The sequence below is a fragment of the Phacochoerus africanus genome, chromosome 11, assembly GCF_016906955.1.
Source record: "Phacochoerus africanus isolate WHEZ1 chromosome 11, ROS_Pafr_v1, whole genome shotgun sequence".
In the NCBI taxonomy this organism is placed as follows: Eukaryota; Metazoa; Chordata; class Mammalia; order Artiodactyla; family Suidae; genus Phacochoerus; species Phacochoerus africanus.
In genome coordinates this window covers 56,241,485-56,265,749 of record NC_062554.1, presented here as the reverse complement: position 1 = coordinate 56,265,749, position 24,265 = coordinate 56,241,485, and the positions used below count along the sequence as shown (strand labels likewise).

Here is a 24,265-nt window from a genome sequence, read left to right as displayed (position 1 = left end):
GCAGGTGTAGCCCTAAAAGAAAAAAAAAAAAAGGAAAAAAAGTGATGTTTAGTGTAGGATTTTAATAAAAAGAACACACTGAAAAAGCTCCCTTTGTGGGTGTTCCTGTTGTGACTCACCAGTAATGAACCCCACTAGTATCCATGAGGACACAGGTTTGATCCCTGGCCTTGTGCAGTTGGTTAAGGAATTGACATTGACATGAGCTCTGCGTTGCCGTGATCTGTGGTGTAGGTTGCAGATGCTGCTCTGATCTGGTGTTGCTGCTGTGTAGACTGGCAGCTATAGCTCCGATTTGACCTCTAGTCCGGGAACTTCTGTATGCTGTGAGTGCGGCCCTAAAAAAGACCAAATAAATAAATAAAATAAAATAAAATAAAATAAAAAAGCTCCCTCTGGGAGTTCTTGTTGTGGCTCAGTGGCTTAAGAACCCGAATAGTATCCATGAGGATACTAGTTTGATCCCTGGCCTCCCTCAATGAGTTAAAGGACCCAGCATTGCTGCAAGCTGCAGTGTAGGTCACAGATGTGGCTTGGATCTGGTGTTGCTGTGGCTGTGGCGTGTAGGCTGACATCCGCAGCTCTAATTCAGCCCCTAGCCTGGGAACTTCCACAGGCCATGGGCCCTTAAAAAAAAAAAAGTCAAAAGAAAGCTTCTTTTATTTATGGTTTTTAATGAATGATCATAATTAATTGATGTGGTTATTATTCATGGGTGTTGATCTTTATCAAATACATTTTTTTGAATCTATTGAGTGGTGGGTTTTGTCTTTTTATGGCCTCACCTGAGGCATATGGAAGTTCCCAGCCTAGGGGTCGAATTGGAGCTGTAGTTGCTGTCCTACAGCACAACCACAGCAACGTGGGATCTGAGCTACATCTGCAACCTATACTGCAGCTCATGGCAACGCCAGATGCCTAACCCACTGAACAAGGCCAGGGATCAAACTTGCATCCTCATGGAGAGTCGTCGCATTTGTTAACCACTGAGCTGTGACGGGAACTCCCTATTGAGAATTTTTTCTTTTCTATTAATATGGTAAACTATATTAATCAACATTTCTAAGTTAAACCAGACTTGCATTCTGTAATAAACTCTATTTGATCCTTTTCATATAAGTTAGAATTTAGATTTGGTTTGCTGCTATTTTGTTTGGGGTATTACATATTTATGCAAATATAGTCCATTTAATTTTTAGACAGTGTATTTGATTTTTTTCTTTTAAAGTAGCTTTCATCTTGGCGATATTTTTTCTTTTAATAGCATCCTGACAAGATACATCATCATTTTTTGTTGACTATATAGTATTCTACATGGGGATGTACTATTGTTTCTGTTCTCCATCTATTGTTTGATATATAGGTTCTTTTCTTTCTTTCTCTCTTTCTTTAGCTACTATAAAGAACTCTTATAAAAGAACACTCTCATAGGTGCCATATCAGATTATTTCCGTAGAATAAATTCCTCAGAGAGAAATGATACTCAAGGTATTCACTTTTTAAAATTACTTAAGAACTACAGTTTTTATGAAAGTGAAAAAGATACAAATATAAAAATCAAACAAGTTAAATGAAAAGTCAGAATCCTTAATTTGAATTAGAATATTAGCATGAACTCATGATTGTTTTTCTCTTAAAAAATGTATTTTCTAGTTCTGGCCACTGAAAAGATTTACATACAGCCATCAATCCAGTAGCAATGATCCCAAGTGGCCTCTAAATACAATTTTCCGGTGAAAGGAATGGGGGAACTTAGAGACATGGCAGCTCTGGGGCAGGAAATGTGTATGATGTGCCTGAAACATCTGTCTTATCAGAATGCAAGGAAGCTAATAAATACTTCTCTTCTGGTGTCCTGGGAAAAAACTCAGGATCTAACTTGAAGGGGCCAAAATGGGACAGTTTGACCCCTAAAAAAGGGAAAATATCTACCATAGATTGAAATACATTAAATATTTATAACCCACGAGTTCATACTGATATGAAAACAGATAACTCATTGGTCACTTTTTGCGGATGCTAAGGGGACCACCACGTTATTGGGAGAAGTGGTAAATGATGGGAAGGGATCCAGCCTTTCCTTCTGAATGTCCTCAGGAAAACAATCACTTGATGAGGAAATTTCATTATAGAAGCATCCAACTAATAAGTAAAAGGGGGGGAGGTGTGGTTGGCTTAGAGTAGCACCATTTTTCATCTCCTGCCGTCAGGAAACAGCTGACGAGGCACTTTGTAACGAATGGATCAACTTACCGTCATCGGAACATTGTCAGCATCGTAAAAAGAGAGAACATTCATTATAGGGCTTCTGGTGGTGTTTGCCTCCCTTGGCGTTTTACCACATAAGTAGTCCTCCCACAAAATTGAACATGAATCTGGTCAGGTCTCTAGATTTCACTGCCAACACATAGGAAGCACAGTGAACCCAATGGAACAAGTTACAAAGTACATAAGGATGCAGTGAGCACAATCGAGACTGTAGGAAACAGACAAATTGTGAAGAAAAAGAGAGAAGTGGGAACTTACAGATTAAAGGAGACTTCAGAGACTCATCAGTCAGAGGCAGTAGACGCAGACCTTGTTTGGGTCCTGATTTGAACCATCCAACTCTAAAAAAAGTGTTAGGAGATGTTTGGGGAAATCCCAATAATAACTGGATATTTGATGATGTTAAGGAATGCTTATTTTTTAGGTATGATAATGTATAGAATATAGAAGCCCTTTTCTTTTAGAGATCTCTACTGAACTTCTTTTTTTTTTTTTTGTCTTTTTGCTATTTCTTGGGCCGCTCCTGCGGCATATGGAGGTTCCCAGGCTAGGGGTCGAATTGGAGCTGTAGCCACCGGCCTACGCCAGAGCCACAGCAACGCGGGATCCGAGCCGCGTCTGCAACCTACACCACAAGGTGTAGGGCAAGGGCAGGGACCGAACCCGCAACCTCATGGTTCCTAGTCGGATTCGTTAACCACTGCGCCACGACGGGAACTCCTCTACTGAACTTCTTAGAGATGAAAGTGTGTCACGTTTGAGGTTTGCTTCAGAACAGTCTTGTGAGAGTGGGTAGGAGAGCAGTTGAAGTCAGGTGAGCCATGAGTGACAATTGTTAGAGCTGAGTGATGGATACGTACCATTTTTTATACTAGTCTATTTGATATACGTTAGACATTTGTCACCATAAATGGGAAAGTTTTTTATTTTTGCTTCCTTGGGCCATACCTGTGACATATGGAAATTCCCAGGCTAGAGGTCAAATTGAAGCTGCAGCTGGCGGCCTACACCACAGCCATGAAAACACTGGATCCCAACCCCCTGTGCAAGGCCAGGGGTTGACCCCGCATCCTTATGACACTAGTCAGGTTCATTTCCATTGAGCCACAACAGGAGTGCCTGGAAAAGTTATTATTATTTTTTTTTTGAAAAGTTATTTTGATAGGACTTTCTAAATTGCTTTTCAGATGCTGAAAAACTATATTCCCACCAACAGTATATGAGAATGCCCATTTCCATATGCCTTTGCCACATTGGGTATATGTGTTCTATCAAAATCTGATAAGCAAAGTGGTATTTTGTTGTTTTAATATTAAGGCATCGTCTTAATCACAGGTTTTGTTGCCAGTTGCACCTCAAACGGGCTTTCATCTTCCCCAATCTTCAGAAACAATCTGCTTGTTTCATGTCTTGCACAAAAGGAACGCTGTACTCAGATCGCTCTGTGAGCCTGACATGGCAGGCAATGTAACTGTTGGCTTAGAATCTGTCTTTACTGCAGTTTCCTTGCATGGTTTTTATTTCTGGCTCTCACACCTCAGTGATTATCCCTTTATTCCATGGCCTGGATACACTTTGGATAGAAAGTTGAAGTAAGGCTTTAACCTAGATGATAGATGCCTTTTTTTTTTTTTTTCTTTATCAGAAATGTTCCTGTTTCACTTGTTTATAGTGGTGGTAAAATCCATTTGAAATCTTTTTTCATATATGATTCCCTCGTCCTTAAGAAATGACACTCCCCAGACCTAGAAGCAGTTTCTGCTTTGTTTCTGAAAAGGGACATGTGTGGCTCCCCACACACTGAGAGGAAAATATGCTGCCCTCATAATTGGTCTCAGTAGGAACCCAGAACATCCTGTTGTGTTTGCTGCCGTCCAGTGTAGTCTCATATTTCACCCTCAGATAAATTGTGTCCTGAAATGCATTATGTAATTTCAGAAATAATCACAGAGAGTGATGCTAAGTGGGCAGGAGAAAGTATGCAATGAGTCGAACACATTCCTTTTCCTCTTGTCATGTTTTCTTGTGCGTGACAACATGCATGGAAGTAAACCATTTCTGTTACTCTAAGTCAAGGTGGCCCCAAGGCTCTCCGCCCTGCTGCCTGCCTGTTGCCGCAGGAGCAGGTGTGTCACCTGGTTGCTCTGGTGTTCAAGGTGTGATGTTTACCTCCTCTGCCACCCTCCTTGCATAGACTCCACAGGGGCCATTGTAACATTGTGGAAAAGGCGGTTGGAGTCTAAATGTGAATTTCCTCTGGGCCCCTCAGGAGCTGTATGGTACAGTTATCTGACCTCAAATGAATTTAGATATCTACCTGGAACTCAGTAAATGTCAGTTGAATTTGAATTATAACAAATCTGTGGAGTTCCCATTGTGGTGAAGCAGAAACAAATCCGACCAGGAACCATGAGGTTGCGGGTTCGATCCCTGGCCTCGTTCAGTGGGTCAAGGATCCAGTGTTGCTGTGAGCTGTGGTGTAGATCGCAGACATGGCTTGGAACTGGCATCGCTGTGGCTGTGGTGTAGGCTGGCAGCTACAGCTCCGATTAGACCCCTAACCAGGGAACCTCCATATGCCAAGGGTGAGGCCCTACAAAAGCAAAAAGACCAAAAAAAAAAAAAAATTCTGTAATGCATGCCTACTGTGTGTTAAGGTCCATGCTCTCTGAAATACATAGTATTAGCCACACGTGATTATCATTCACGCCTCCCACCCCTTTTCAACGGTGGCTTGCATGATTTTGGTATATGTTCAACCCATGCTTAAGCATCAGTCCTTCTAGATAAAAGCCGAAGGCTTTGAGCCTTTTCCTTGCCTTTGAGGAGAGTTCCAGCATGGGGACGTTGCGGTTGTCAGTCTGTTTTAATGTCAACTTGCTTAGCAGTGGCGAGAAGCCAGCGGTAACTTGCCTGACCACAGTCTTCCCAGCAGCATCTGTTGGGAAAAAAAAATACATTGATGCTTCACGGGAGTAACTCTCAATGACTGAATTCATTTTTCAGGTTGGCTCTGCAAAGAGATAAAGAATTTATGAGGAGTAGAGGTGACTCTGGGCTTTGAGTTTGCTCAGTGTGTGATAACATTCATCCCTAACGCTGGCGTGAAATGCACGTGGCTTAGAGTAAAGGGGCCTGAGACCACAGGGGAGCCAAGTAGCCTCCCTGCAGTATCAGGGAAGGAGTCAGAGGGGGTGGCAAGTGCAGTTTCCTTGCTAGAAGTCTCTGCTCTTGTTTTAGTCCTCATCGCAATGAGCATTTTATTGTTTTTATTGTTGTTGAAGCAAAAGCATCTCCTAGAATTTTGTCCTCCTGTCTAAACTTCAAGAAGGTCCTGAGCTACAGATGGAATGTCGCATCAGAGTTCAGGCTCCTGGGTTAAGTGAATGCATGTTAAAACACGCATAGGCCATTTGAGGAGCTGATTTTATCTATTCTCTGGGGCCTGTTGAGCAGTGACCTTTAACTGCTATAGCAGGTCAGATTCTATAAACATGCACAATAGTATTTCTTTATAGAGTTAAAGAAGTTCTTAGATTCACAGCTGAGAAAGAGTGTTTCTGTGAATAGCAGCAGAGTCCCTTTAGATGCCCAGAGGGATTGATGTCATTTCCCAAAGGGCCAAATATATTTACACAAACTGGTCTTCCTTGAATACCTGCTACATGCCCAGCAGCCTTTTTTTTTTTAATTGATGTTTAAAATTGAAGTTGATTTACAATATTGTGTTATATTCAGGTGTATAGCACCATGATTCAGTTATACATATATATGTATTTTTTTCAATTCATTTCTATTATAGGTCATTATGAGATCTAGTTCCCTGTGCTAAATAGTGAATCTTTGTTATTTATTTTATATAAAGTGGTGTGTATTGTTGATCTCATACTCCTAATTTATCCTTGCTTGCCTTCCTTTCCCCTTTGGTCACCATAAGTTTGTTTTCTATATCTGTGAATCTGTTTCTGTTTTTTTTTTTTTTTTTTGTCTTTTCGCTATTTCTTGGGCTGCTCTCGAGGCATATGGAGGTTCCCAGGCTAGGGGTCAAATCGGAGCTGTAGCCACCGACCTACACCAGGGCCACAGCAACAGGGGGATCTGAGCCTCGTCTGCAACCTACACCACAGCTCATGGCAACATTGGATCCTTAACCCACTGAGCAAGGGCAGGGATTGAACCGGCAACCTCATGGTTCCTAGTCGGATTTGTTAACCACTGTGCCATGATGGGAACTCCCTGTTTCTATTTTGTAAACAAGTTCATTTGTATTGTTTTTTTATACTCCACATGTAAGTGATATAGTATATTGGTCCCTGTCTGATTGCCTTCACTCAGTATGATAATCTCTAGGGCCATCCATGTTGCTGCAAATGGCAATATTTCATTATTTTTCATGGCTGAGTAATATTCCATTGTCTTCTTTATCCATTCATCTGTAGATGGATACTTAGGTTGCTTCTATGTCTTGGTTATTGTAAATAGTGCTGCTATGAACACTGGGGTGCCTGTATCTTTTTGAATTAGGGTTTTCATCTTTTCTGGATATGTATCCTGAAGTAGGGTTGCTGGGTCAATTGATAGCTCTGTTTTTAGTTTTTTAAGGAACCTCCATTCTGTTTCAATGGTGGCTGCACTAATTTACATTCCCACCAATAGTGTAGGCGGGTTCCCTTTTCTCTACATTTATTGTTTGCATGTGTTGTTTGTAGACTTTTTGATGACGGTCATTCTGAGTGGTGTGAGGTGATACCTCACTGTAGTTTTGATTTGCATTTCTCTAATAATTAGCAATGTTGAACATCTTTTCATGTGCCTGTTGGCCATATGCATTTCTTCTTTGGAGAAATGCCTATTTGGGTCTTCTGCCCATTTTTGGGGGTTGTTGGGTTGTTTTTTGTTGTTATTGAGTTGTTTAAGCTGTTTGTATATTTTGGAAGTTAAGCCCTTATTGGTTGCATTGTTTGCAAATATTTTCTCCCATTCTGTAGCTTGTTTTTTCATTTTGTTGATGGTTCCTTTTGTTGTGCAAAAGCTTTTACGTTTAATTAGGCCCCATTTGTTTATTACGTTACTTATTTTTTTTTTTTTTTTTGCTTTTTAGGGCCTCACCCGAGGCATATTGAAGTTCCCAGGCTAGGGGTTAAATCAGAGCTACAGCCGCCAGCCTTCACCACAGCCACAGCAATAAGCGTTCTGAGCCGTGCCTGCGACCTACACCACAGCTCACGGCAACACCAGATCCCCAACCCACTGAGTGAGGCCAGGGATCAAACCCCTCATGGATACTAGTCAGAATCATTTCAGCTGTGCCACAATGGGAACCTCCTCATTTGTTTATTTTTGCTTTTAATCCTTTTGCTCTGGGAGACTGACCTAAGAAAATATTGCTGTGATTTATGTCAGAGAGTGTTTTGCCTATGTTTTCTCCTAGGAGTTTTATGGTGTCATGTTGTATTGTCTTTAAACCCAGCAGCCTTTTAAGGTTGTAGAAGAAATACACAATGAATCCTTGGTCCTGGGAGTTCCCGTCGTGGCTCAGTGGTTAACAAATCTGACTGGGAACCATGAGGTTGCGGGTTCGATCCCTGGCCTTGCTCAGTGGGTTAAGGATCTGGCGTTGCTGTGAGCTGTGGTGTAGGTTGCAGATGCAGCTCAGATCCCATGTTGCTGTGGCTCTGGTGTAGGCTGGCAGCTACAGCTCTGATTAGACCCCCTAGCCTGGGAAATGGCAAAAAAAGACAAAAAACCCCCCAAAAAACCACCTTGGTCCTTAAAGAACTTATGATAATACTACTACTATTATTATTAATATTAAGCAGTTAATAAACGCCAGATACTCTACTACTGGTCTCTTATACACATTGTTCCCTTTAATCCTCACAACAACCTATGAGTTATGTATTACCCTGTCCATTTTGTAGGTAAAGAAACACAGGTTCAGAGAAGTTTAATAACTTGCTAAATGGTAGATTCAGGATTTTTTTTTTTAAAAGACCTGTACCTGCAGTATATGGAAGTTCTGGGGCTAGGGGTCGAGTTGGAGCTGCAGCTGCCGGGCTCCAGCCACAGCCACAGCAACTCGGGATCCACACCGCATCTGCGACCTGTGCTGTAGCTTGTGGCAATGCCGGATCCTTAACCCACTGAGCAAGGCCAGGGATCGAGTCCACATCCTCATGGATACTAGTCGGGTTCTAAGTCTGCTGAGCCACAATGGGAACTCAAGGATCCAGGATTTTAATTAAATCTGTCTGACTCCAAAGCTTGTGGTACACTTCCCTGAGGCACAGCTGGAAAGGCAAGCTGAGCTCACCGGAAAAGGCCCACTCATTGAAGAAGAAATAGTGTATGGCAGTGGATACAAAGCTATGAGGGAGAGCTAAGGTGGGAGATGTCAGAACCAAGATTTTAATAGATCTCGGAAGACTAGAAGAGCAGAAAAAGCAATAAAATGAAATTTACTGGAGGTAAACGGCCATTGATGTAAAAATCAACTAGATCTTGTGGAGGAGAAAAGTGGTTCCTCAGCACTCTTTAAGAACACGAAAGATACCCAGGGTTTTCAGTTACCTGCAGGCTGTAGAATGTGGGGGTCTTATGTAAGTGCTGATGTAAGTTGGCAGGGATCCGCTGAGGGGTACATACAGACAGCAGGACTCTGAGGGATCTGGAGGATTTGCTGCGTGAGGAATGAGTCAGTGAATTAGGGGTTTGGGTCTTGAAGTCCTGGAGGCGCTGTCTTCATGTGGCAGAGCATGGACTTTCTCTGGCTAGCTGGAGAGGAAGGTCAGGTGGTCTTGACTCCACAGGGACAATGTGGGCTGCTGGGTGGGTGTGAAGATGAAACGTGAAGCCCAGTTGGACAGTGTCATAGAGCAGGATCCTGGACTCCAGTGCTGCAAGTAGTCAGAATTGAGAGTGGAGGTGCTTCCTGAAGAAAGTGGAGATGACAGAGTTTAGAGAAGGGCCAGGGAAGAGCTGTTTAGGTGAAGAAAGATGAAGAAAAGAGAGTAGGCATTTGACAACATGTCTCTTATTTATTGAACAGGAAGGGGATGTGGCTTGAGTTTGACTAATGGTGCTAATGGGGCGGGAGAAATACACTCCCACAAGAGGAATCTGGGTGCCACTTATTTAGGAGGTGGAAGAACTTTTTAAGGAACCATGATTTTCTGCCAGCGTATTTGGTAAAGCTGCATTAGTCTAATCCATGACCCAAACCATGTCTTATTTGCAAAAGACCAACATCAGCGTGATGACACAAACAGGCATTTGTTTATTTCTTACCTACAAACCTCAGCCTCTCTGAAGTGTGTGAAAGGAGAGCTGTTAGCATTTTACCACCTGCGTCTTGCACCACAATTTTTAAGCAGCGTGGTTAAAGATGGGTCAGCTCTTTACCAGCACGGCGGTGTGACCACCCTGCAAAGGCAGGAGGAACCCCGACCCAAAACCGAGTTCAGGTGTTGAGGCTGGTGATCCATAGCTTCAGGAGGGTGTGGAAAGGCTCATTACATTCATATTCACAGTCTCTGGAGAGACGGGCAGGCCTCTCAAGCAGGTTTGGGATGACTGAGGGAGCAAGGGCGGGGTTGGCATGAGGGTCCTGAGCACATGGGCAGGGCCTTGTGGAGTTTGAAACCCTTGCTAGCACCAGGGGTGCCATCTGCCGACAGAGCATAGGTGAAAACAGATTCCTCATCACAGCCCATGGATGGAAATGGAGATGGTTTCTCCCAGGCCTTGAAGGGAGCTGGTGTGAGGGCTGTCTTGTCTTCTGTGCACACATCCAGCTGACTTTATGATTCACCGCTGTCCAGGCCTCGTTGCCAGTGCACAACCAGGTGTTACCCTCCATGGAGGGTGTGGACGGCTCCGACCCCTTGGCTACCCTGCAGAACCCCATGGGTAGACTGGAGGCCAAGGAGGAGGAGGAGGAAGAGGAGGAGGAAGAGGAAGAGGAGGACTCTGAGGACGACGAGGAGGAGGAGGGCGAAGACACAGACCTGGATGCCTGGGAGCCTGACCCCCCTCGGCCCTTCGATCCGCACGACCTGTGTGAGTAGAGCTGCTCATGTGAGCATGTGGGCCTGGTGGGCTGGCCTCTGCCAGGGCAGTATAGACTGACGCTAGAGCTCTGATTTCACTGATGAGCAAGTTGGGGGGGGGGTGCGTGGGAGGGGGATTGGGGCTGCTCGTGCTCACTCTTGTAGGGGTGGTGGGGGGTGGGTCAGGCATGAGCCTCAGTCTCTGATCCCAGAGCTCTGGCTGCCAGACCATGGTGATGTCCAGTCCTGGAAGATCCAGCCAGTTCAGCTTTCACGAACTCCTTTGCTGCTTTCCCCCTCTTCATAACAACTTTAAGAAATGCCTTCTTATAAATAGACACCTGTTACCCTCCAGGCACTGGGGCTTCACCTTTTCTTTTTTTCTTTTTTGTCTTTTTAGGGCCGCACCCAAGGCATATGGAGGTTCCCAGGCTAGGGATCGAATCAGAGCTGCAGCTGCCAGCCTCCGCCACAGCCACAGCAACTCTAGATCCGAGCTGTGTCTGCTACCTACACCACAGCTGATGGCAACTGCCGGATCCTTATCTCACTGAGTGAGGCCAGGGATCAAACCCACATCCTTATGGATGCTAGTTGGGTTCATTCCTGCCGAGCCACAGTGGGAACTCTTCCACCGTTTCTAACTTGACTAATGCTCTCCATGGTCCGGTGAGGTTCACAGTTTTCCCAGGGTCATGATCAGTGGTTGCAAGAGTCAGGGTTCAAACTCAGGTGGTCTGGCACCAGGTGCCCATGGTCAGCTGACCCTACTGCCTGTCTGTCCTTCCTGCTGGGGGTGTGTGGGTGTTCCTGCTGCCTCCACCAAGCCATGGCTGCTGGCCATCTGTGTCCATGCATAGATGGCAAAGTCCTTATCTCCTTTCTTGAGTTAACAAGGCTATTGAGAGCTTTGTCCTCACCCCATTTCTCCTGGGACCTTCCGTGTGCTGGTGGTGAGCCTATTCGCATGGGCCAGTATTCCTCTCCACACCCAAGAAAGAACTTCCTCATTTTATTTTTCTTAGAAGTCATAAGCTCTCAAGGCAACTCCTTAGTTAAATACACATAAAGTCACTTTATCTTCTAAATGCAGCGTAGCTCTGTAATATTGAAGGGTTGTAGAAATTGAAAATACCCATTTCCTAAGCCATCATCATGCAGTCAGAGTTCGGTAAAATGTCTGGTTAATTAGATTTGTTAAGGGTCCTGAGTAGAATCTCTGTGTGGACCACTTTTCTCTTTTTGCAGCTGTACACTTCTGATTCTGGTGCTTAGCTGGCAGATGAGTGACCCTGGGAAAGGGAGTGGATGCTTAGTGCAACTGATCACTCCTAGAAAAGCTGCAAATACATATCAGGGCAGGGCCAATTGTGTCATCCAGGTGAATGAAAAATGGGATGCTAAATTTGTTCATTTCAGCATTATCTTCACACAGTATGCGTGGAAATCTCAAACATGCCCAGACAGTAAGGCTTCTATAGCTCCCTTTGAGGAAATTGATTAAATAGTATTGTCAGGTTTTTAAAAAATCGGCTTTACTGAGGTATAATTTACATACTATAAAATTTACCTGTGGAGTTCCCGCTGTGGCACAGAAGGTTAAGGATCCAGCATTACCTCTGCAGTGGCTTAGGTTGCTGCTGAGGCAGGTGTTTGATCCTTGGCCCAGTGCAGTGGGTTAAGGATCCGGCACGGTGGTGGAGGTCACGGCTGCCTCGGATTTGATACCTGGCCCAGGAACTTCCATATGCTGCAGGTTTGGCCAAAAAAAAAAAAAATTTCACTTATTTAGTCTCATCAGATTTTGCAACTTTAGCCTAATAAGCACTCCTTTTTTCTTTTCAGACCTATTATAGTTGATTTGTAAATTTAGTGCCACTATTCACATGCACGTCTAATAGAGAGATAAGTCATGACCTGTGTGCTGTTTTGGGCAGGCCTTAAGCAGATTCTGATTTTGGAGAAGCAGAGGATTTTACTGGTCTGTGAAGAGTAATGTATTGCATTTGAATGAGGAGTGCAGCCAGAGGACTTAATTGACTTTTGATTGGAAACTTGGGAGGTTGTCGGGTCAGAGCTTTTCCCGAGCCCATCACATTGAGGTTTCTTTCCTGTGCAGGGTGCGAAGAGTGTAACAACGCACACTCGTCTGTGTGCCCGAAGCATGGCCCCCTGCACCCCATCCCCAACCGGCCAGTGCTGACAAGAGCACGGGCCAGCCTCCCGCTGGTGCTGTACATCGACAGGTTCCTCGGAGGTGTGTTCTCCAAAAGGCGCATCCCCAAGCGCACCCAGTTTGGCCCCGTGGAGGGGCCGCTGGTCAGGGAGTCCGAGCTGAAGGACTGTTACATTCACCTCAAGGTAATGGATGCTTGTCAGAGTCCACTCTTGTTCCAGTGGTTTTTGGGGGCCTGGATTCCCCCTGCTCCCCGAGCCTCTTAATTCAGTCTCATAGCAGTTGTTGGCTAGTCTTTTTCTTTTGATGCTTAACTTGTTTTCACTGGAGATGTTTGTTCTCTCACCGGTAAAATGAGGTTGCCTTTCAGTCCCCTAAGCATTCCGTGATTCATCCTGAGGGATGTAGTTCTCAGGGCTGGCTTGGTCTGTGAGGGCTGCCAGAACCACACTCTGCAGACTGGGCAGCTTAACGAGCAGATGCTGTTTTCTCATGGTCCTGGAGGCTGGACGTCCCAGACCACAGAGCAGGCAGGGCTGGCTTCCTCTGGGGCCACTCTCCCTGGCTTGCAGGTAGCTGCCCTCTGGCTGCCTTTGCACACGGCTGCCCATGTCTGCAAGGTGCCTCTGCTGCTTCTCTGTGTCCTGATCTCCCCTTCCTAGGAGGACACCAGTCGGATTGGATGGGGACCCATTCTCATGACTTAATCGCCTCTTTCAAAGCCCTGTCTCCAAACATACGTACATTCTAAGCTGCAGCGGAGCTGGGGCTTCAACCTGCAAATGTGGGGGGAAGGACACAATACAGCCTATAATAGGGACTTTTGACACTTTTTTTTTTTCCCAATTAACTTTGACTGAAATATAAGGAGAATTACATAGATTCATGTTATCTGTTAAGTGTCCATAATGTTTTTGGAAAAACGTCTTCTCAGTTTTTGAAACAGGTCTGTCCTATTAAATCTTTTTTTTTTTTTTTCCCCCACTGTACAGCAAGGGGGTCAGGTTATCCTTACATGTATACATTACAATTACATTTTTCCCCCAGCCTTTCTTCTGTTGCAACATGAGTATCTAGACAAAGTTCTCAATGCTATTCAGCAGGATCTCCTTGTAAATCTATTCTAAGTTGTGTCCGATAAGCCCAAGCTCCCGATCCCTCCCACTCCCTCCCCTCCCATCAGGCAGCCACAAGTCTCTTCTCCAAGTCCATGATTTTCTTTTCTAGGGAGATGTTCATTTGTGCTGGATATTAGATTCCAGTTATAAGTGATATCATATGGTATTTGTCTTTGTCTTTCTGGCTCATTTCACTCAGTATGAGATTCTCTAGTTCCATCCATGTTGCTGCAAATGGCATGATGTCATTCTTTTTGATGGCTGAGTAGTATTCCATTGTGTATATATATCACATCTTCCAAATCCAATCCTCTGTCGATGGACATTTGGGTTGTTTCCATGTCCTGGCTATTGTGAATAGTGCTGCAATGAACATGCGGGTGCACGTGTCTCTTTTAAGTAGAGTTTTGTCCGGATAGATGCCCAAGAGTGGGATTGCGGGGTCATATGGAAGTTCTATGTATAGATTTCTAAGGTATCTCCAAACTGTTCTCCATAGTGGCTGTACCAGTTTACATTCCCACCAGCAGTGCAGGAAGGTTCCCTTTTCTCCACACCCCCTCCAGCACTTGTTATTTGTGGATTTATTAATGATGGCCATTCTGACTGGTGTGAGGTGATATCTCATGGTAGTTTTGATTTGCATTTCTCTTATAACCAGCGATGTTGAGCATTTTTTCATGTATTTGTTGGCCATCCTGTTAAATCTTTTGATCATCACATAGTTCAATGCTATGTTAAAGTATATTTATACTGATCTCTAGTCCTCACTTTTGATGCTTTTGCTTCTTTCCAACCCCTCTGCTATCTGCTTCTTGGGGACCTATCTGGAGAACCCAGAAGGGGCAGTGGGAAGGGAGGATATTTGGGGTGTTTTTTTTTTGAGAAATTGGTAGCTGTCATATTGAGATTTTCTTGGTGAGTGCTTAAGATGTCTGGGAAAGAATATTGCTTTGTAAAGAGAAATACCTATCACGAGCTGCACATCTTAACTGAATGCAGTTGAATCTCCAAAGGAAGCAACCTGTAATGGACGGGGGAGAATTTTGCTTGTATTTTCTGGCTTATTAGTAGCATTTTTTGATGTGTTTGTTAATGATTAAATAGCAACCAAAGCAATACACTCAGGGTGCTGACTTTTAGATTTTGCTAGGTAATTCTCCTACCGGTGAGAATTCAGAAAATATCCTTTCCCTTTTACATTTGGCCAGACAAAAGTCTAGTATCTTTCTAGATACCAAGGGAGAATCAGCATCTGTGGTTAATTTATGGAACAATGTTTTGTGTATTGCGTGGATAGCCATCATATTAAAGGTTTTGTGCACATGTATCTTTTTGCTTTCACTGTGGTTGCAGGTTTCTCTTGATAAAGGGGACAGAAAAGACAGGGATTTGCATGAAGACTTATGGTTTGAGTTGTCCGATGAGACCCTTTGTAACTGGATGATGTTCGTACGTCCGGCGCAGAATCACCTGGAGCAGAACCTGGTGGCTTACCAGTATGGCCACCACGTGTACTATACCACGATCAAGAACGTGGAGCCCAAGCAGGAGCTTAAGGTACCTGCTGGGCTGGTGGTGCCTCTAAGAAATAGGGCTTGCTTCATGCTTTTCATACTTCTTCTTCTCCTTGAAGGGGGTTCTTAAAAAAAAAAAAAAAAAGGTTCTTTTCTTGTAACTCATTTACTTACTGAGTACTTGCTGTGTCCTGCACATGTCTAATAATTTCACACATGAAACAGGATGAAATGTATATGACTTTGGGGTCTGTCAAAGGCCTTCATGAAGATATCAGGCCCAGGGGGAAGGAAGTAGTTGTTTGGGGGAGCAGACAGGTATGTGTGATGGAATGATTAAAGGTGAGGGTCCCTTAACATCATTTACACATTCTAAAGAAGAATCGGTTAGGAAACAGCAGGTCATGTAAAATGGAATTCAGATGTATGGGCAAGATTTCTTTTCTTGATCTGAATATTCATTTTACCCGAAGAATTCTACGCACAGATTTTAGGAATATATTTTTCAGGGATAACTCTGTGGGAATTTATCTAAATATTAACTCTTGACGATATAATGAAAAGTCTACTATGATTCTAAGGGAAAATTCTTCCTCCCTCCTTTTTTAAAGCTATTTTAAAGAGGGGGTCAAAATATTAAAGATGTAAATGAAAAGTATACGAGCAATAATTTGGTACCGGAACACTGAATGACACCATGCCTCAGTGTATAAAGTGAGAAATAGATAGTTCTTTAGGAGGGAACAAAGAACTAGATTTTGGTTAAAAAGCTATACAAAACTCATGACTTTGAAACCATAAGTACATAATCTATAAACACCAAAGAAAATAAATGTATAAGGAGATTCATGTCTCATACCTATATCCCAATAAATTTTTGAAGCTGAAGGAAGACATCTTTTTTTTTTTTTTTTTGGCCAAAATTCTTGGGCTAGGGATTGAACCATGCCGTAGCAGTGATCCAAACTACCGCAGCGACAACACCAGATTTTTTAACCCCTAGACCACCAGGGACCTCCCTGAATGAATACTCCTTAACTCTGGACAGGAGATTATTTTCTCTTTTATTTATTTTTATTTTTTGGTCTTTTTGCTATTTCTTTGGGCCGCTCCCTTGGCATGGAGGTTCCCAGGCTAGGGGTCGAATCGGAGCTGCAGCCACCGGCCTACGCCAGAGCCACAGCAACGAGGGAGGGATCCGAGCCTTGTCTGCAACCTACACCACAGCTCACGGCAACGCCGGATCGTTAACCCACTGAGCACGGGCAGGGACCGAACCCGCGACCTCATGGTTCCTAGTCGGATTCGTTAACCACTGCGCCACGACGGGAACTCCCTATTTTCTCTTTTAAAGTGGTAGGTGGGGAGTTCCTGCTGTGGCACAGTGGGTTAAGGATCTGGTGTTGGCACAGCTGTGGTGTAGATTACAGCTGTGGCTCGGATTCATTCCCTGGCCCAGGAATTTTCACATCCTGCATATAAGGCCAAAAACAAAACCAAACAAAAAAACAGTAGTCATGGAGTTACACTGTGGTGCAGCGGAAACAAATTGAACCATGAGATTGCGGGTTTGACCCCTGGCCTGGCTCAGTGGGTTAAGGATCTGGTGGTGTTGTGAGCTGTGGTATAGGTCGCAGACACGGTTCAGATATGGCGTTGCTGTGACTGTGACGTAGGCCAGCAGCTGTAGCTCCAATTCGACCCCCAGCCTGGGAACCTCCATATGCCGCCCTAAAAAAGCAAAAAAAACAAAAAACAAAAACCAAAAAACAGCAGGTAGAATTGTAGAGGTGAAGACAGACAGAAGCAATTAAATAGGAATATAATAGGTTTGTATAATAACAAATAGCAGATAGAAAGCAACAGAATGGGGGAAATATTTGTAATACACATTGAAAGGTTTGAGTATAAAAACTGGGAGAAAAATTGTGTACCTCTAACTGCATTATGTTCAGATGTACAAATAAACAAATATCAGGAATAGACTTTATTTAGAGGAGGGATCAAGTAGTAAAGAAATGTTAAAAAAATTTTTAAACATCGATGATTTAAAAACCCTTAAAACAACTAAGAGTTACTATTTTTGTTAGTTTAAACTTGCAAAAATTAACAGTTATAGTACAAGGAATGTGAGGATTTAAAAAAATAGGAATGTTACAGAATTAGTCCAAGGAAATAATTATAAGCACAGATAGAGGTAGATACATTAGAATTTCATAATGTCGTATTTTACTGACTCAGACATTGAGATGCACTATTATTGTATACACCGTTAAGAAAAAAATATCCTGCCAGTTAAGCTATGTTACAGTGCTTATTTTAATCAACAGAAATAGTTATTTTCTATTTATTGCAGGAGCTATTTTGGACTTATTTAGACATAATTTTGAAATCACATTACACTTATGCATACTTAGAAAGGCACAATATAGGCAAAGCAAATTGGATAAGATGTAGACTCCTTTGTGTGCAGTCTGATTTTTTTTTTTCTACTGAATCACTGTTTTACTTTGTCATGGATGTTTGTGCTTTGTATATCTGTCCTCTTCTGTGCCGTTAAGGTGTTGATGGTGATGCAGTATTTTAAAATAAGTGCTCCGCTATCACCTCTGGGATATTTTTCCAAGCCACTGATAGTAGCTTTTCTGCAAGTTTTGAAGCTGTGCTTTCCCTTTGACTGAACTCATGTGTATCTTTTTCCTTGATTAAAACATGAGTCCTTGGAAGTTAGGTGTTCTTTGATCAAGTCAGTGGGAGGTTTCTGGCCACTTAATGTTTGAAACCTTAATGAGAGTCCTCCAGGGTGATCAAACCAGCCTTGCATTGCTTTGAAATTTCTTTCATTTATTCTGAGGGCAATGGAAATTTTGGGGGGCATCATTTGTTTATTTGTTTGTTTGTTTTGCTTTTTGAACCACACCTGTGGCATGTGGAAGTTCCAGGCTAGGGGTTGAATTGGAGCTACAGTTGCTGGCCTATGCTACAGCCACAGCAACGCCAGATCCGAGCTGAGTCTGCAGCCTACACCACAGCCCCGGCAACCCCAGATCCTTAACCCTCTGATCGAGGCTGGGGATCGAACCTGCATCCTCTTGGATACTAGTCAGGTTGGTTACTACTGAGCCACAACGGGAACTCCCTGGGCATCATTTGTATTGTTTGGCAAGTGTAACAACTCATGGAATGGTAGTTGATCACACACGGGAATAAGGTGAGAATAGAAAGAGCTCAATCACATTTGAGCAGGAGCAGTGTGTGGGTGGTGACAGCTTCATTAGGGCAGTAACTGCTGAACGCCATGGATTGGGAGGCCTATTCTGATTTCTGAGAGACTACAAGGAGAATACCTCTTGGAATCAATGAACAGGGTCGAATTTTTATGACAGCAGAAAGATAAACCACCTAAAAATGTGACCACATGGTCATGGTCAAGTAAATTATTGAATATAGACTCTATAGAATATTGTTCCACAGTTCAAAGTGAAGTCTTTCAATATAATTATTTCCATGTGGTTAAAATAACATTCCATAACAATTGTACATGATTAATTCATTTCATGATCAACATATTGAACTTCTATGTTTCAGACATTAGGAGAAGACGAGCTGGTGACCAGTGTTCAGGGAACTTGTCCTCTAGAGGGGAGATGGGCAGAAATATGTTAACAAGCAAATAATATCAAATAGTGAAAAGTGCTGTGAAGGAAACAAAAGATGTGAAAGGAGCAGATAACAACAGAGGTACCAGTTTAGATGGTGGAGAGGAAGGTCTTGCTGAAGTGATGACATTTGAGCTAAGAGCTGTGGAAGGAGAGGGGCCAGCAGTGTGGAAGGGTTAGGGTTGGGTAGGAGGAAGAACCCAACATTCCTGGTGGTGGAAGACCAAGGGTAAAGGTACGGGGTGGGAAAGAACTCAGCTGTTCTGAGGAGCTGGAGGCAGGTAAGGGAGAGATAGGAGCTGGGATGAGATCACTGAGCCTCTGGGGCTGGTGTCGAACACATCACGCTTATTATGAGGTGAGAGACTGTTGCAGGCTATAAGCATGTGAGTGATGAAATCAGATTGTGTTTCAGGAAGACCACTCTGGCTCCTGTGTGGGGAGTGGGCTGGAGGGAGCGAGAGTGGAAAAGAGGAGGCTCGTTAGAAAAGCAGGCAAGGGCTCATCTTGGTGGGCGTCTAGCTGAGCGGAGTGGAGATGGACATTGGAGCAGTCCCCAGTTCTTACTGAGGCGTTGCAGAAGAAAACTGAGACATGAGAGATACTGTTTAGATTCCGAGTCTGAGCAACTGGGCAGAAGGTAGGGTACTTACTGAGATGAGAAAGAGAGGCGGGGGGAGGAGGAGGCTGAGCACGGAAACATCTAGAAGTCAGCTCTGTACATGTTCCATCAGGCAGGTAGCAGAATGCATATAGAGGGAATGGATGGGGAGGGTCTGGGGTGGAGGCAGTGACCTGGGAGTCATTAGTATAGAGCTGGTCACAAAAGGATGTAATCACCTTTGGGAGAGATAGGCAGGCCCTAGACTTGGACTGAGCTTCAAGGAACACCGCTATTTAGGAGAGAAAGAGGGGAGCCAGTGGGGTAGGATGGAGGAAGAGACTTGGGAGGGCAGGGTAGCATGTGAAATAGTCACCTGCGATCCTGGCAAGAGCCATCTGGTGACGTGTAGTGGGTGGAGCCACTGTGATCACGGATGTGTAGAAACCTGTGTTTAAATACAGATAAAAAAAAAATCAGAAGAGGGCAATGTTTTATTTAGATCGAGAGACTATTAATATGATCCCTTGTGAAGCTGTTCTAATAACAAAAACAATTTTTATAAAAGGGAAAAGAAGACACCGCAGTGTGTCTTTGCAAGTGAGCCTCCTGACTGCCCACCTGCAGACTGGTGCTAATGGGGTCGGCTCACGGTGCAGCCTTTTTTGTTGTTTGTTTTTCGTGGGCTGTGGAAAAGTCTGAATTGTTTTCTGTGAGCAGGAGAAAGAATTTAAGCATGCAAAGCACACCCACTGATGTCCTTTAGTTCTTGATGATGTGCTTGGTTCTTGCAGGTATGGTATGCTGCATCCTATGCTGAGTTTGTGAACCAGAAAATTCATGACATTTCTGAGGAAGAAAGGAAAGGTGCTTGGACTTTTTAATATTTAATATTTTATATATTGATTCTAATTTGTACATATTATATCTTTATGCAATCTCTAATTCTTCTTATCTCTGTGTATTTAAGATATCACAGTAGGTTTTTTAGAATTACACATCCCTGTCTAATTCTAGGGTCAAATGACAATGACATATTTACATTTCTCTCATGGGTCCTGGCAAATAGTATTTACTATAATGAAAACCTCCAAATACTAAATTAGAACCTAGATCAGAGGACGGTCCCTATCTAGATTTAATCACCTCTGAACACAGCCAAGGCAGGCATTGACTCTGTTTCAAAGTAAATGTCACTGAAGTACAATCTACACACAGAAAAGCGCACAGGAGCTCCCGTCGTGGCTCAGTGGAAATGAATCTGACTAGCATCCATGAGGACACAGGTTCAATCCCTGGCCTCACTCAGGATTCAGTGTTGCTGTGAGCTGTGGTGTAGGTCACAGATGGGGCTCAGATCTGGTGTTGCTGTAGCTGTGGCCTATGGCTATAGCTCCAATTTGACTCCCAGCCTGGGAACCTCTATATGCAGCAGGTGAGGCCTTAAAAAGACCAAAAAAAAAGAAAAAAAGAAAAAGAAAAGAAATGTGCACAAATCCTAGGTAATAGCCTAATGAATTTTCACTTCACGAGCGCACCTGGGTAACCTGCGCCCAGGTCAAGACACAAAGCGTGGCCATGGCCCTGGGAATTCCCTGCACCTTCTTATCCTCTGCACTCCCAGGTGTAACAAATCTCCTGACTACAACACTGTGGATACAGTATGCTTGTTACTGAACTTTGTATAAATGGAAGTCTGTGATTTGCACACTTTTGGTGTAAGAGTCTTCCCTATTGTTGCGTATATTGTAATTTGTTCTTTCTCGTTGCCATTTGGTGTTCTATTGTATGAAAGTATCATGACTATCTTATCTGTTGTACCATGGAAATTTGGGTTGCACCATGCAGTACTGATACTGACTACCTGGGGTCAGGTCACATTTCACAAGTCAAGGGCAGAGTCTTCCATAAGACTCCATATTTTAGGTGCCAGCCTCAGGCCCTGGGGGTTCCCCGCACTCCTGACTAACAAGCTGCAATTTGGGGAGTTCTCACTATCTTCTTAGGCTTGATAATTCTCTAGAATGATGCACAGAACTCAGAAAAATGCTGTGATTATGATTACTGTTTTATTATAAAGGATACATCAGGACCAACCTGAGTGAAGAGACATTTAGGGCGAAGTTTGGGAGGGCCGCAAATGTCCAGCTGCTGTGTCCTTAGGCTGTATCATTTACCTGAAGCATTGATGTAGGATTACCAGCCTGGGAGGCTCACCTGAGCTTCTGCGTTCAGAGTTTGTATCAAGGCATCGAGGCATCGTCCTATAGGCCTGATTGATTGGCTCCTTGGCCTGTGATTGAACTTGCTCCCCTCTTGCCTGCTCCCCTCCCTGGCTCATATCACCTGGCTCAAAGCCCCAACCCTGTAATCAGATAGTTGGTCTTCCTAGCACAGCCAGACCCATCCAGGGCCATCTCTTTAGCATAAACTCAGGTACCTCACAGGACACCAGGAATAACAAAGACACGCCTGCTACTTGGGAAATTCCGAAGATTTAGAGGCTATTTCCCAGGATGCAGGGACAAGAGCCAGCAAAGTTCCTGATTATATATACAACAGAATCATTTCCAGTTTTTGGTGATTATGAGGATGCTACTGTGGACATTCTTACATGTCTTTTAGTGAACATGTGCATATTTTTGTTAAGTGTAGATCTAGGAGTGGAATTGCTGGGTCATAGCCTATGTATATATTCAGCTTCAATAGGTACTTCTGAATGTTTTGCCAAAATGATTATTTTGGGCAATGATTTTCAGATTTTTATAATGAAATATACCCTCTTATTATGAAACTTGGATCTAAATCACTAGGTTAGCTGAATACAGATTTCCATTGTAGCTCTTCCAGTCTTTCCAGTGTGGTGAGGTCCTGTGTGTGTGTGTGTGTGTGTGTGTGTGTGTGTGTGTTGGGGGTGGGTGGGTGGCATGAAGGTGTTTGTTCCTTTGATGTCTTACATGAATATATCAGAAAATAAGATCCTAAAAAGCTGCTCTCTGTCAAACATTAGCTTTTGATTTGGTAACAAAATGGCAGACATTGGGTGTTCATGAACACTGGGCTGTGGTGAGATGGGTGGGGGGGAGTGCAGGCATTTGACCTTTTTTGGTGCCTATTGATCACCAGCCTGTATGGTTTCTCTCCTGTGACCCCAGTTCTTCGCGAGCAAGAGAAGAATTGGCCCTGCTACGAATGTAACCGCCGATTTATAAGCTCGGAGCAGCTGCAACAGCATCTCAATTCTCATGATGAGAAACTGGATGTGTTTAGCAGGTATAAGGGGGGAAGTTTTCATGTACTCAGTTTTAAAGCTCCAGAGTTTATGAAGCTACAAGTGTGTGTATGTGTGTGTGTGTGTGTGTACATGTGTATAGACAGGGAACCGGATTGGCTGCTGAGGGATATTTATTATCTGTTATTTCCTTTCTCCCCCTGGTCCTCATTACCATGTTTGTCTTTTCCAGTGTAACCAAAACCCAGCAACAGGAGATCTTTTCAGTTCAGTAAAATCTCCCCTAACTGGAGATTTTGAAATAGGAATTCTAGAGATTAGCATTCACTCTGAAATAACCCGCATCTGTGGTTTTTAAAAACTCTTTTCAGTAGTAGAATCTCTTCATCAAACTAAGTCATATATTTAATTCACACTATATAAAAAAGGAAGATGAAGGAGAAGTCCATGCTATGGGCTGGCAGTAGCTGGATCACCTAGGCCTGATGGGTAATGGTGGGAAATTTGCATTTCATTCCCTGTGTGATGAGAACTCCATACAGGCATCTGATCAAGGGATATTTTGATGTCAATTATATTTCTCTGTGGATAAAAATAAAAATGTCACCTTAGCTTATATTGGAGCAAGAGTAAAGATGGCGAGTCCAGTTAGAAGCTATTTCAGCAGGTCCAATGAAAAATGGGAGTGGGAGTTCCCCTCATGGCACAGTGGTTAAAGAAAACGACTGAGAACCATGAGGTCGTGGTTTCGATCCCTGGCCTTGCTCAGTGGGTTAAGGATCCGGTGTTGCCGTGAGCTGTGGTGGAGGTTGCAGACATGGCTCGGATCCCGTGTTGCCATGGCCCTGGTGTAGGCCAGCCACTACAGCTCCTATTAGACTCAGCCTGGGAACCTCCATATGCTGCAGGTGCAGCCCTAGAAAAGACAAAAAGACCAAAAAAAAAAGGGGGGGGGAGTGGTTTGAGATAGAGCAGTACCAATGGGACGGATGTAGGATTGCCAGCTTTTATAGGACTTGAAAAGGGAGATGGTGTGAAATGGCATTTAGGAAAGCGAGAGAGTAAATATTCCAGGGGAGTCCGGTAAGATTGCCTGCAACATTAAGAGCTTACTTGAGGCTCACAGTCATGAAATTAAAGTGAGTCCCCTAGTCTGGCCAAGTCATTCCCCAGTGTCTTTCACCTCAAAGGTGCCAGTGCAAAAGGGGGTGGGGAGTTGGGTGATTTCACCAAGAGCTTACAATGCAGCAAGAATGATGCAGTGGCAGTGGGGTGGGACATCAAGGGCATGTAGAAGGAATGACCACAGCGATGGACTTTGGAAGGAGGGAGAGAAAATATCAAGAGGATGCAGGACTGCAGATGGGTGACGGAGGATTGCATTAGAGATGGTAGTGAGGGGAAGGATGACTGAGTCCAGGTCCCAGAGGGAGTGAGCTGGGGACTCAGGACACAGTGTCAGAGTGTGCAAGGCATGGACTCGGGCAGTGCAGGTTCTGCACCTACTGAGGCTGACAAAGCCTAGGGTATGACTGTGGGAGGGAGCAAATGTCTGAGGCACATGCAGGACATAGAGTTCTGCCGCTCCCTCCTGGGTATCCTGAAAACTCCATCCATGGTTCTGTTATAGCACTTTTTATATTATG

The 24,265-nt window shown here is 43.8% G+C and overlaps 1 protein-coding gene across 1 annotated transcript in view; it reads left to right on the top strand.

The window, feature by feature from the left end:
• PRDM10 (PR/SET domain 10) overlaps window positions 1–24,265 on the top strand; it is a 94,459-nt gene that overhangs the window by 38,631 nt on the left and 31,563 nt on the right. The window contains exons 5-9 of the mRNA XM_047754315.1: window positions 10,089–10,326; window positions 12,436–12,677; window positions 14,967–15,170; window positions 20,182–20,254; window positions 22,543–22,660. Coding sequence (XP_047610271.1) covers window positions 10,089–10,326; window positions 12,436–12,677; window positions 14,967–15,170; window positions 20,182–20,254; window positions 22,543–22,660 — 875 coding nt within the window. The remainder of the gene's footprint in view (window positions 1–10,088; window positions 10,327–12,435; window positions 12,678–14,966; window positions 15,171–20,181; window positions 20,255–22,542; window positions 22,661–24,265) is intronic.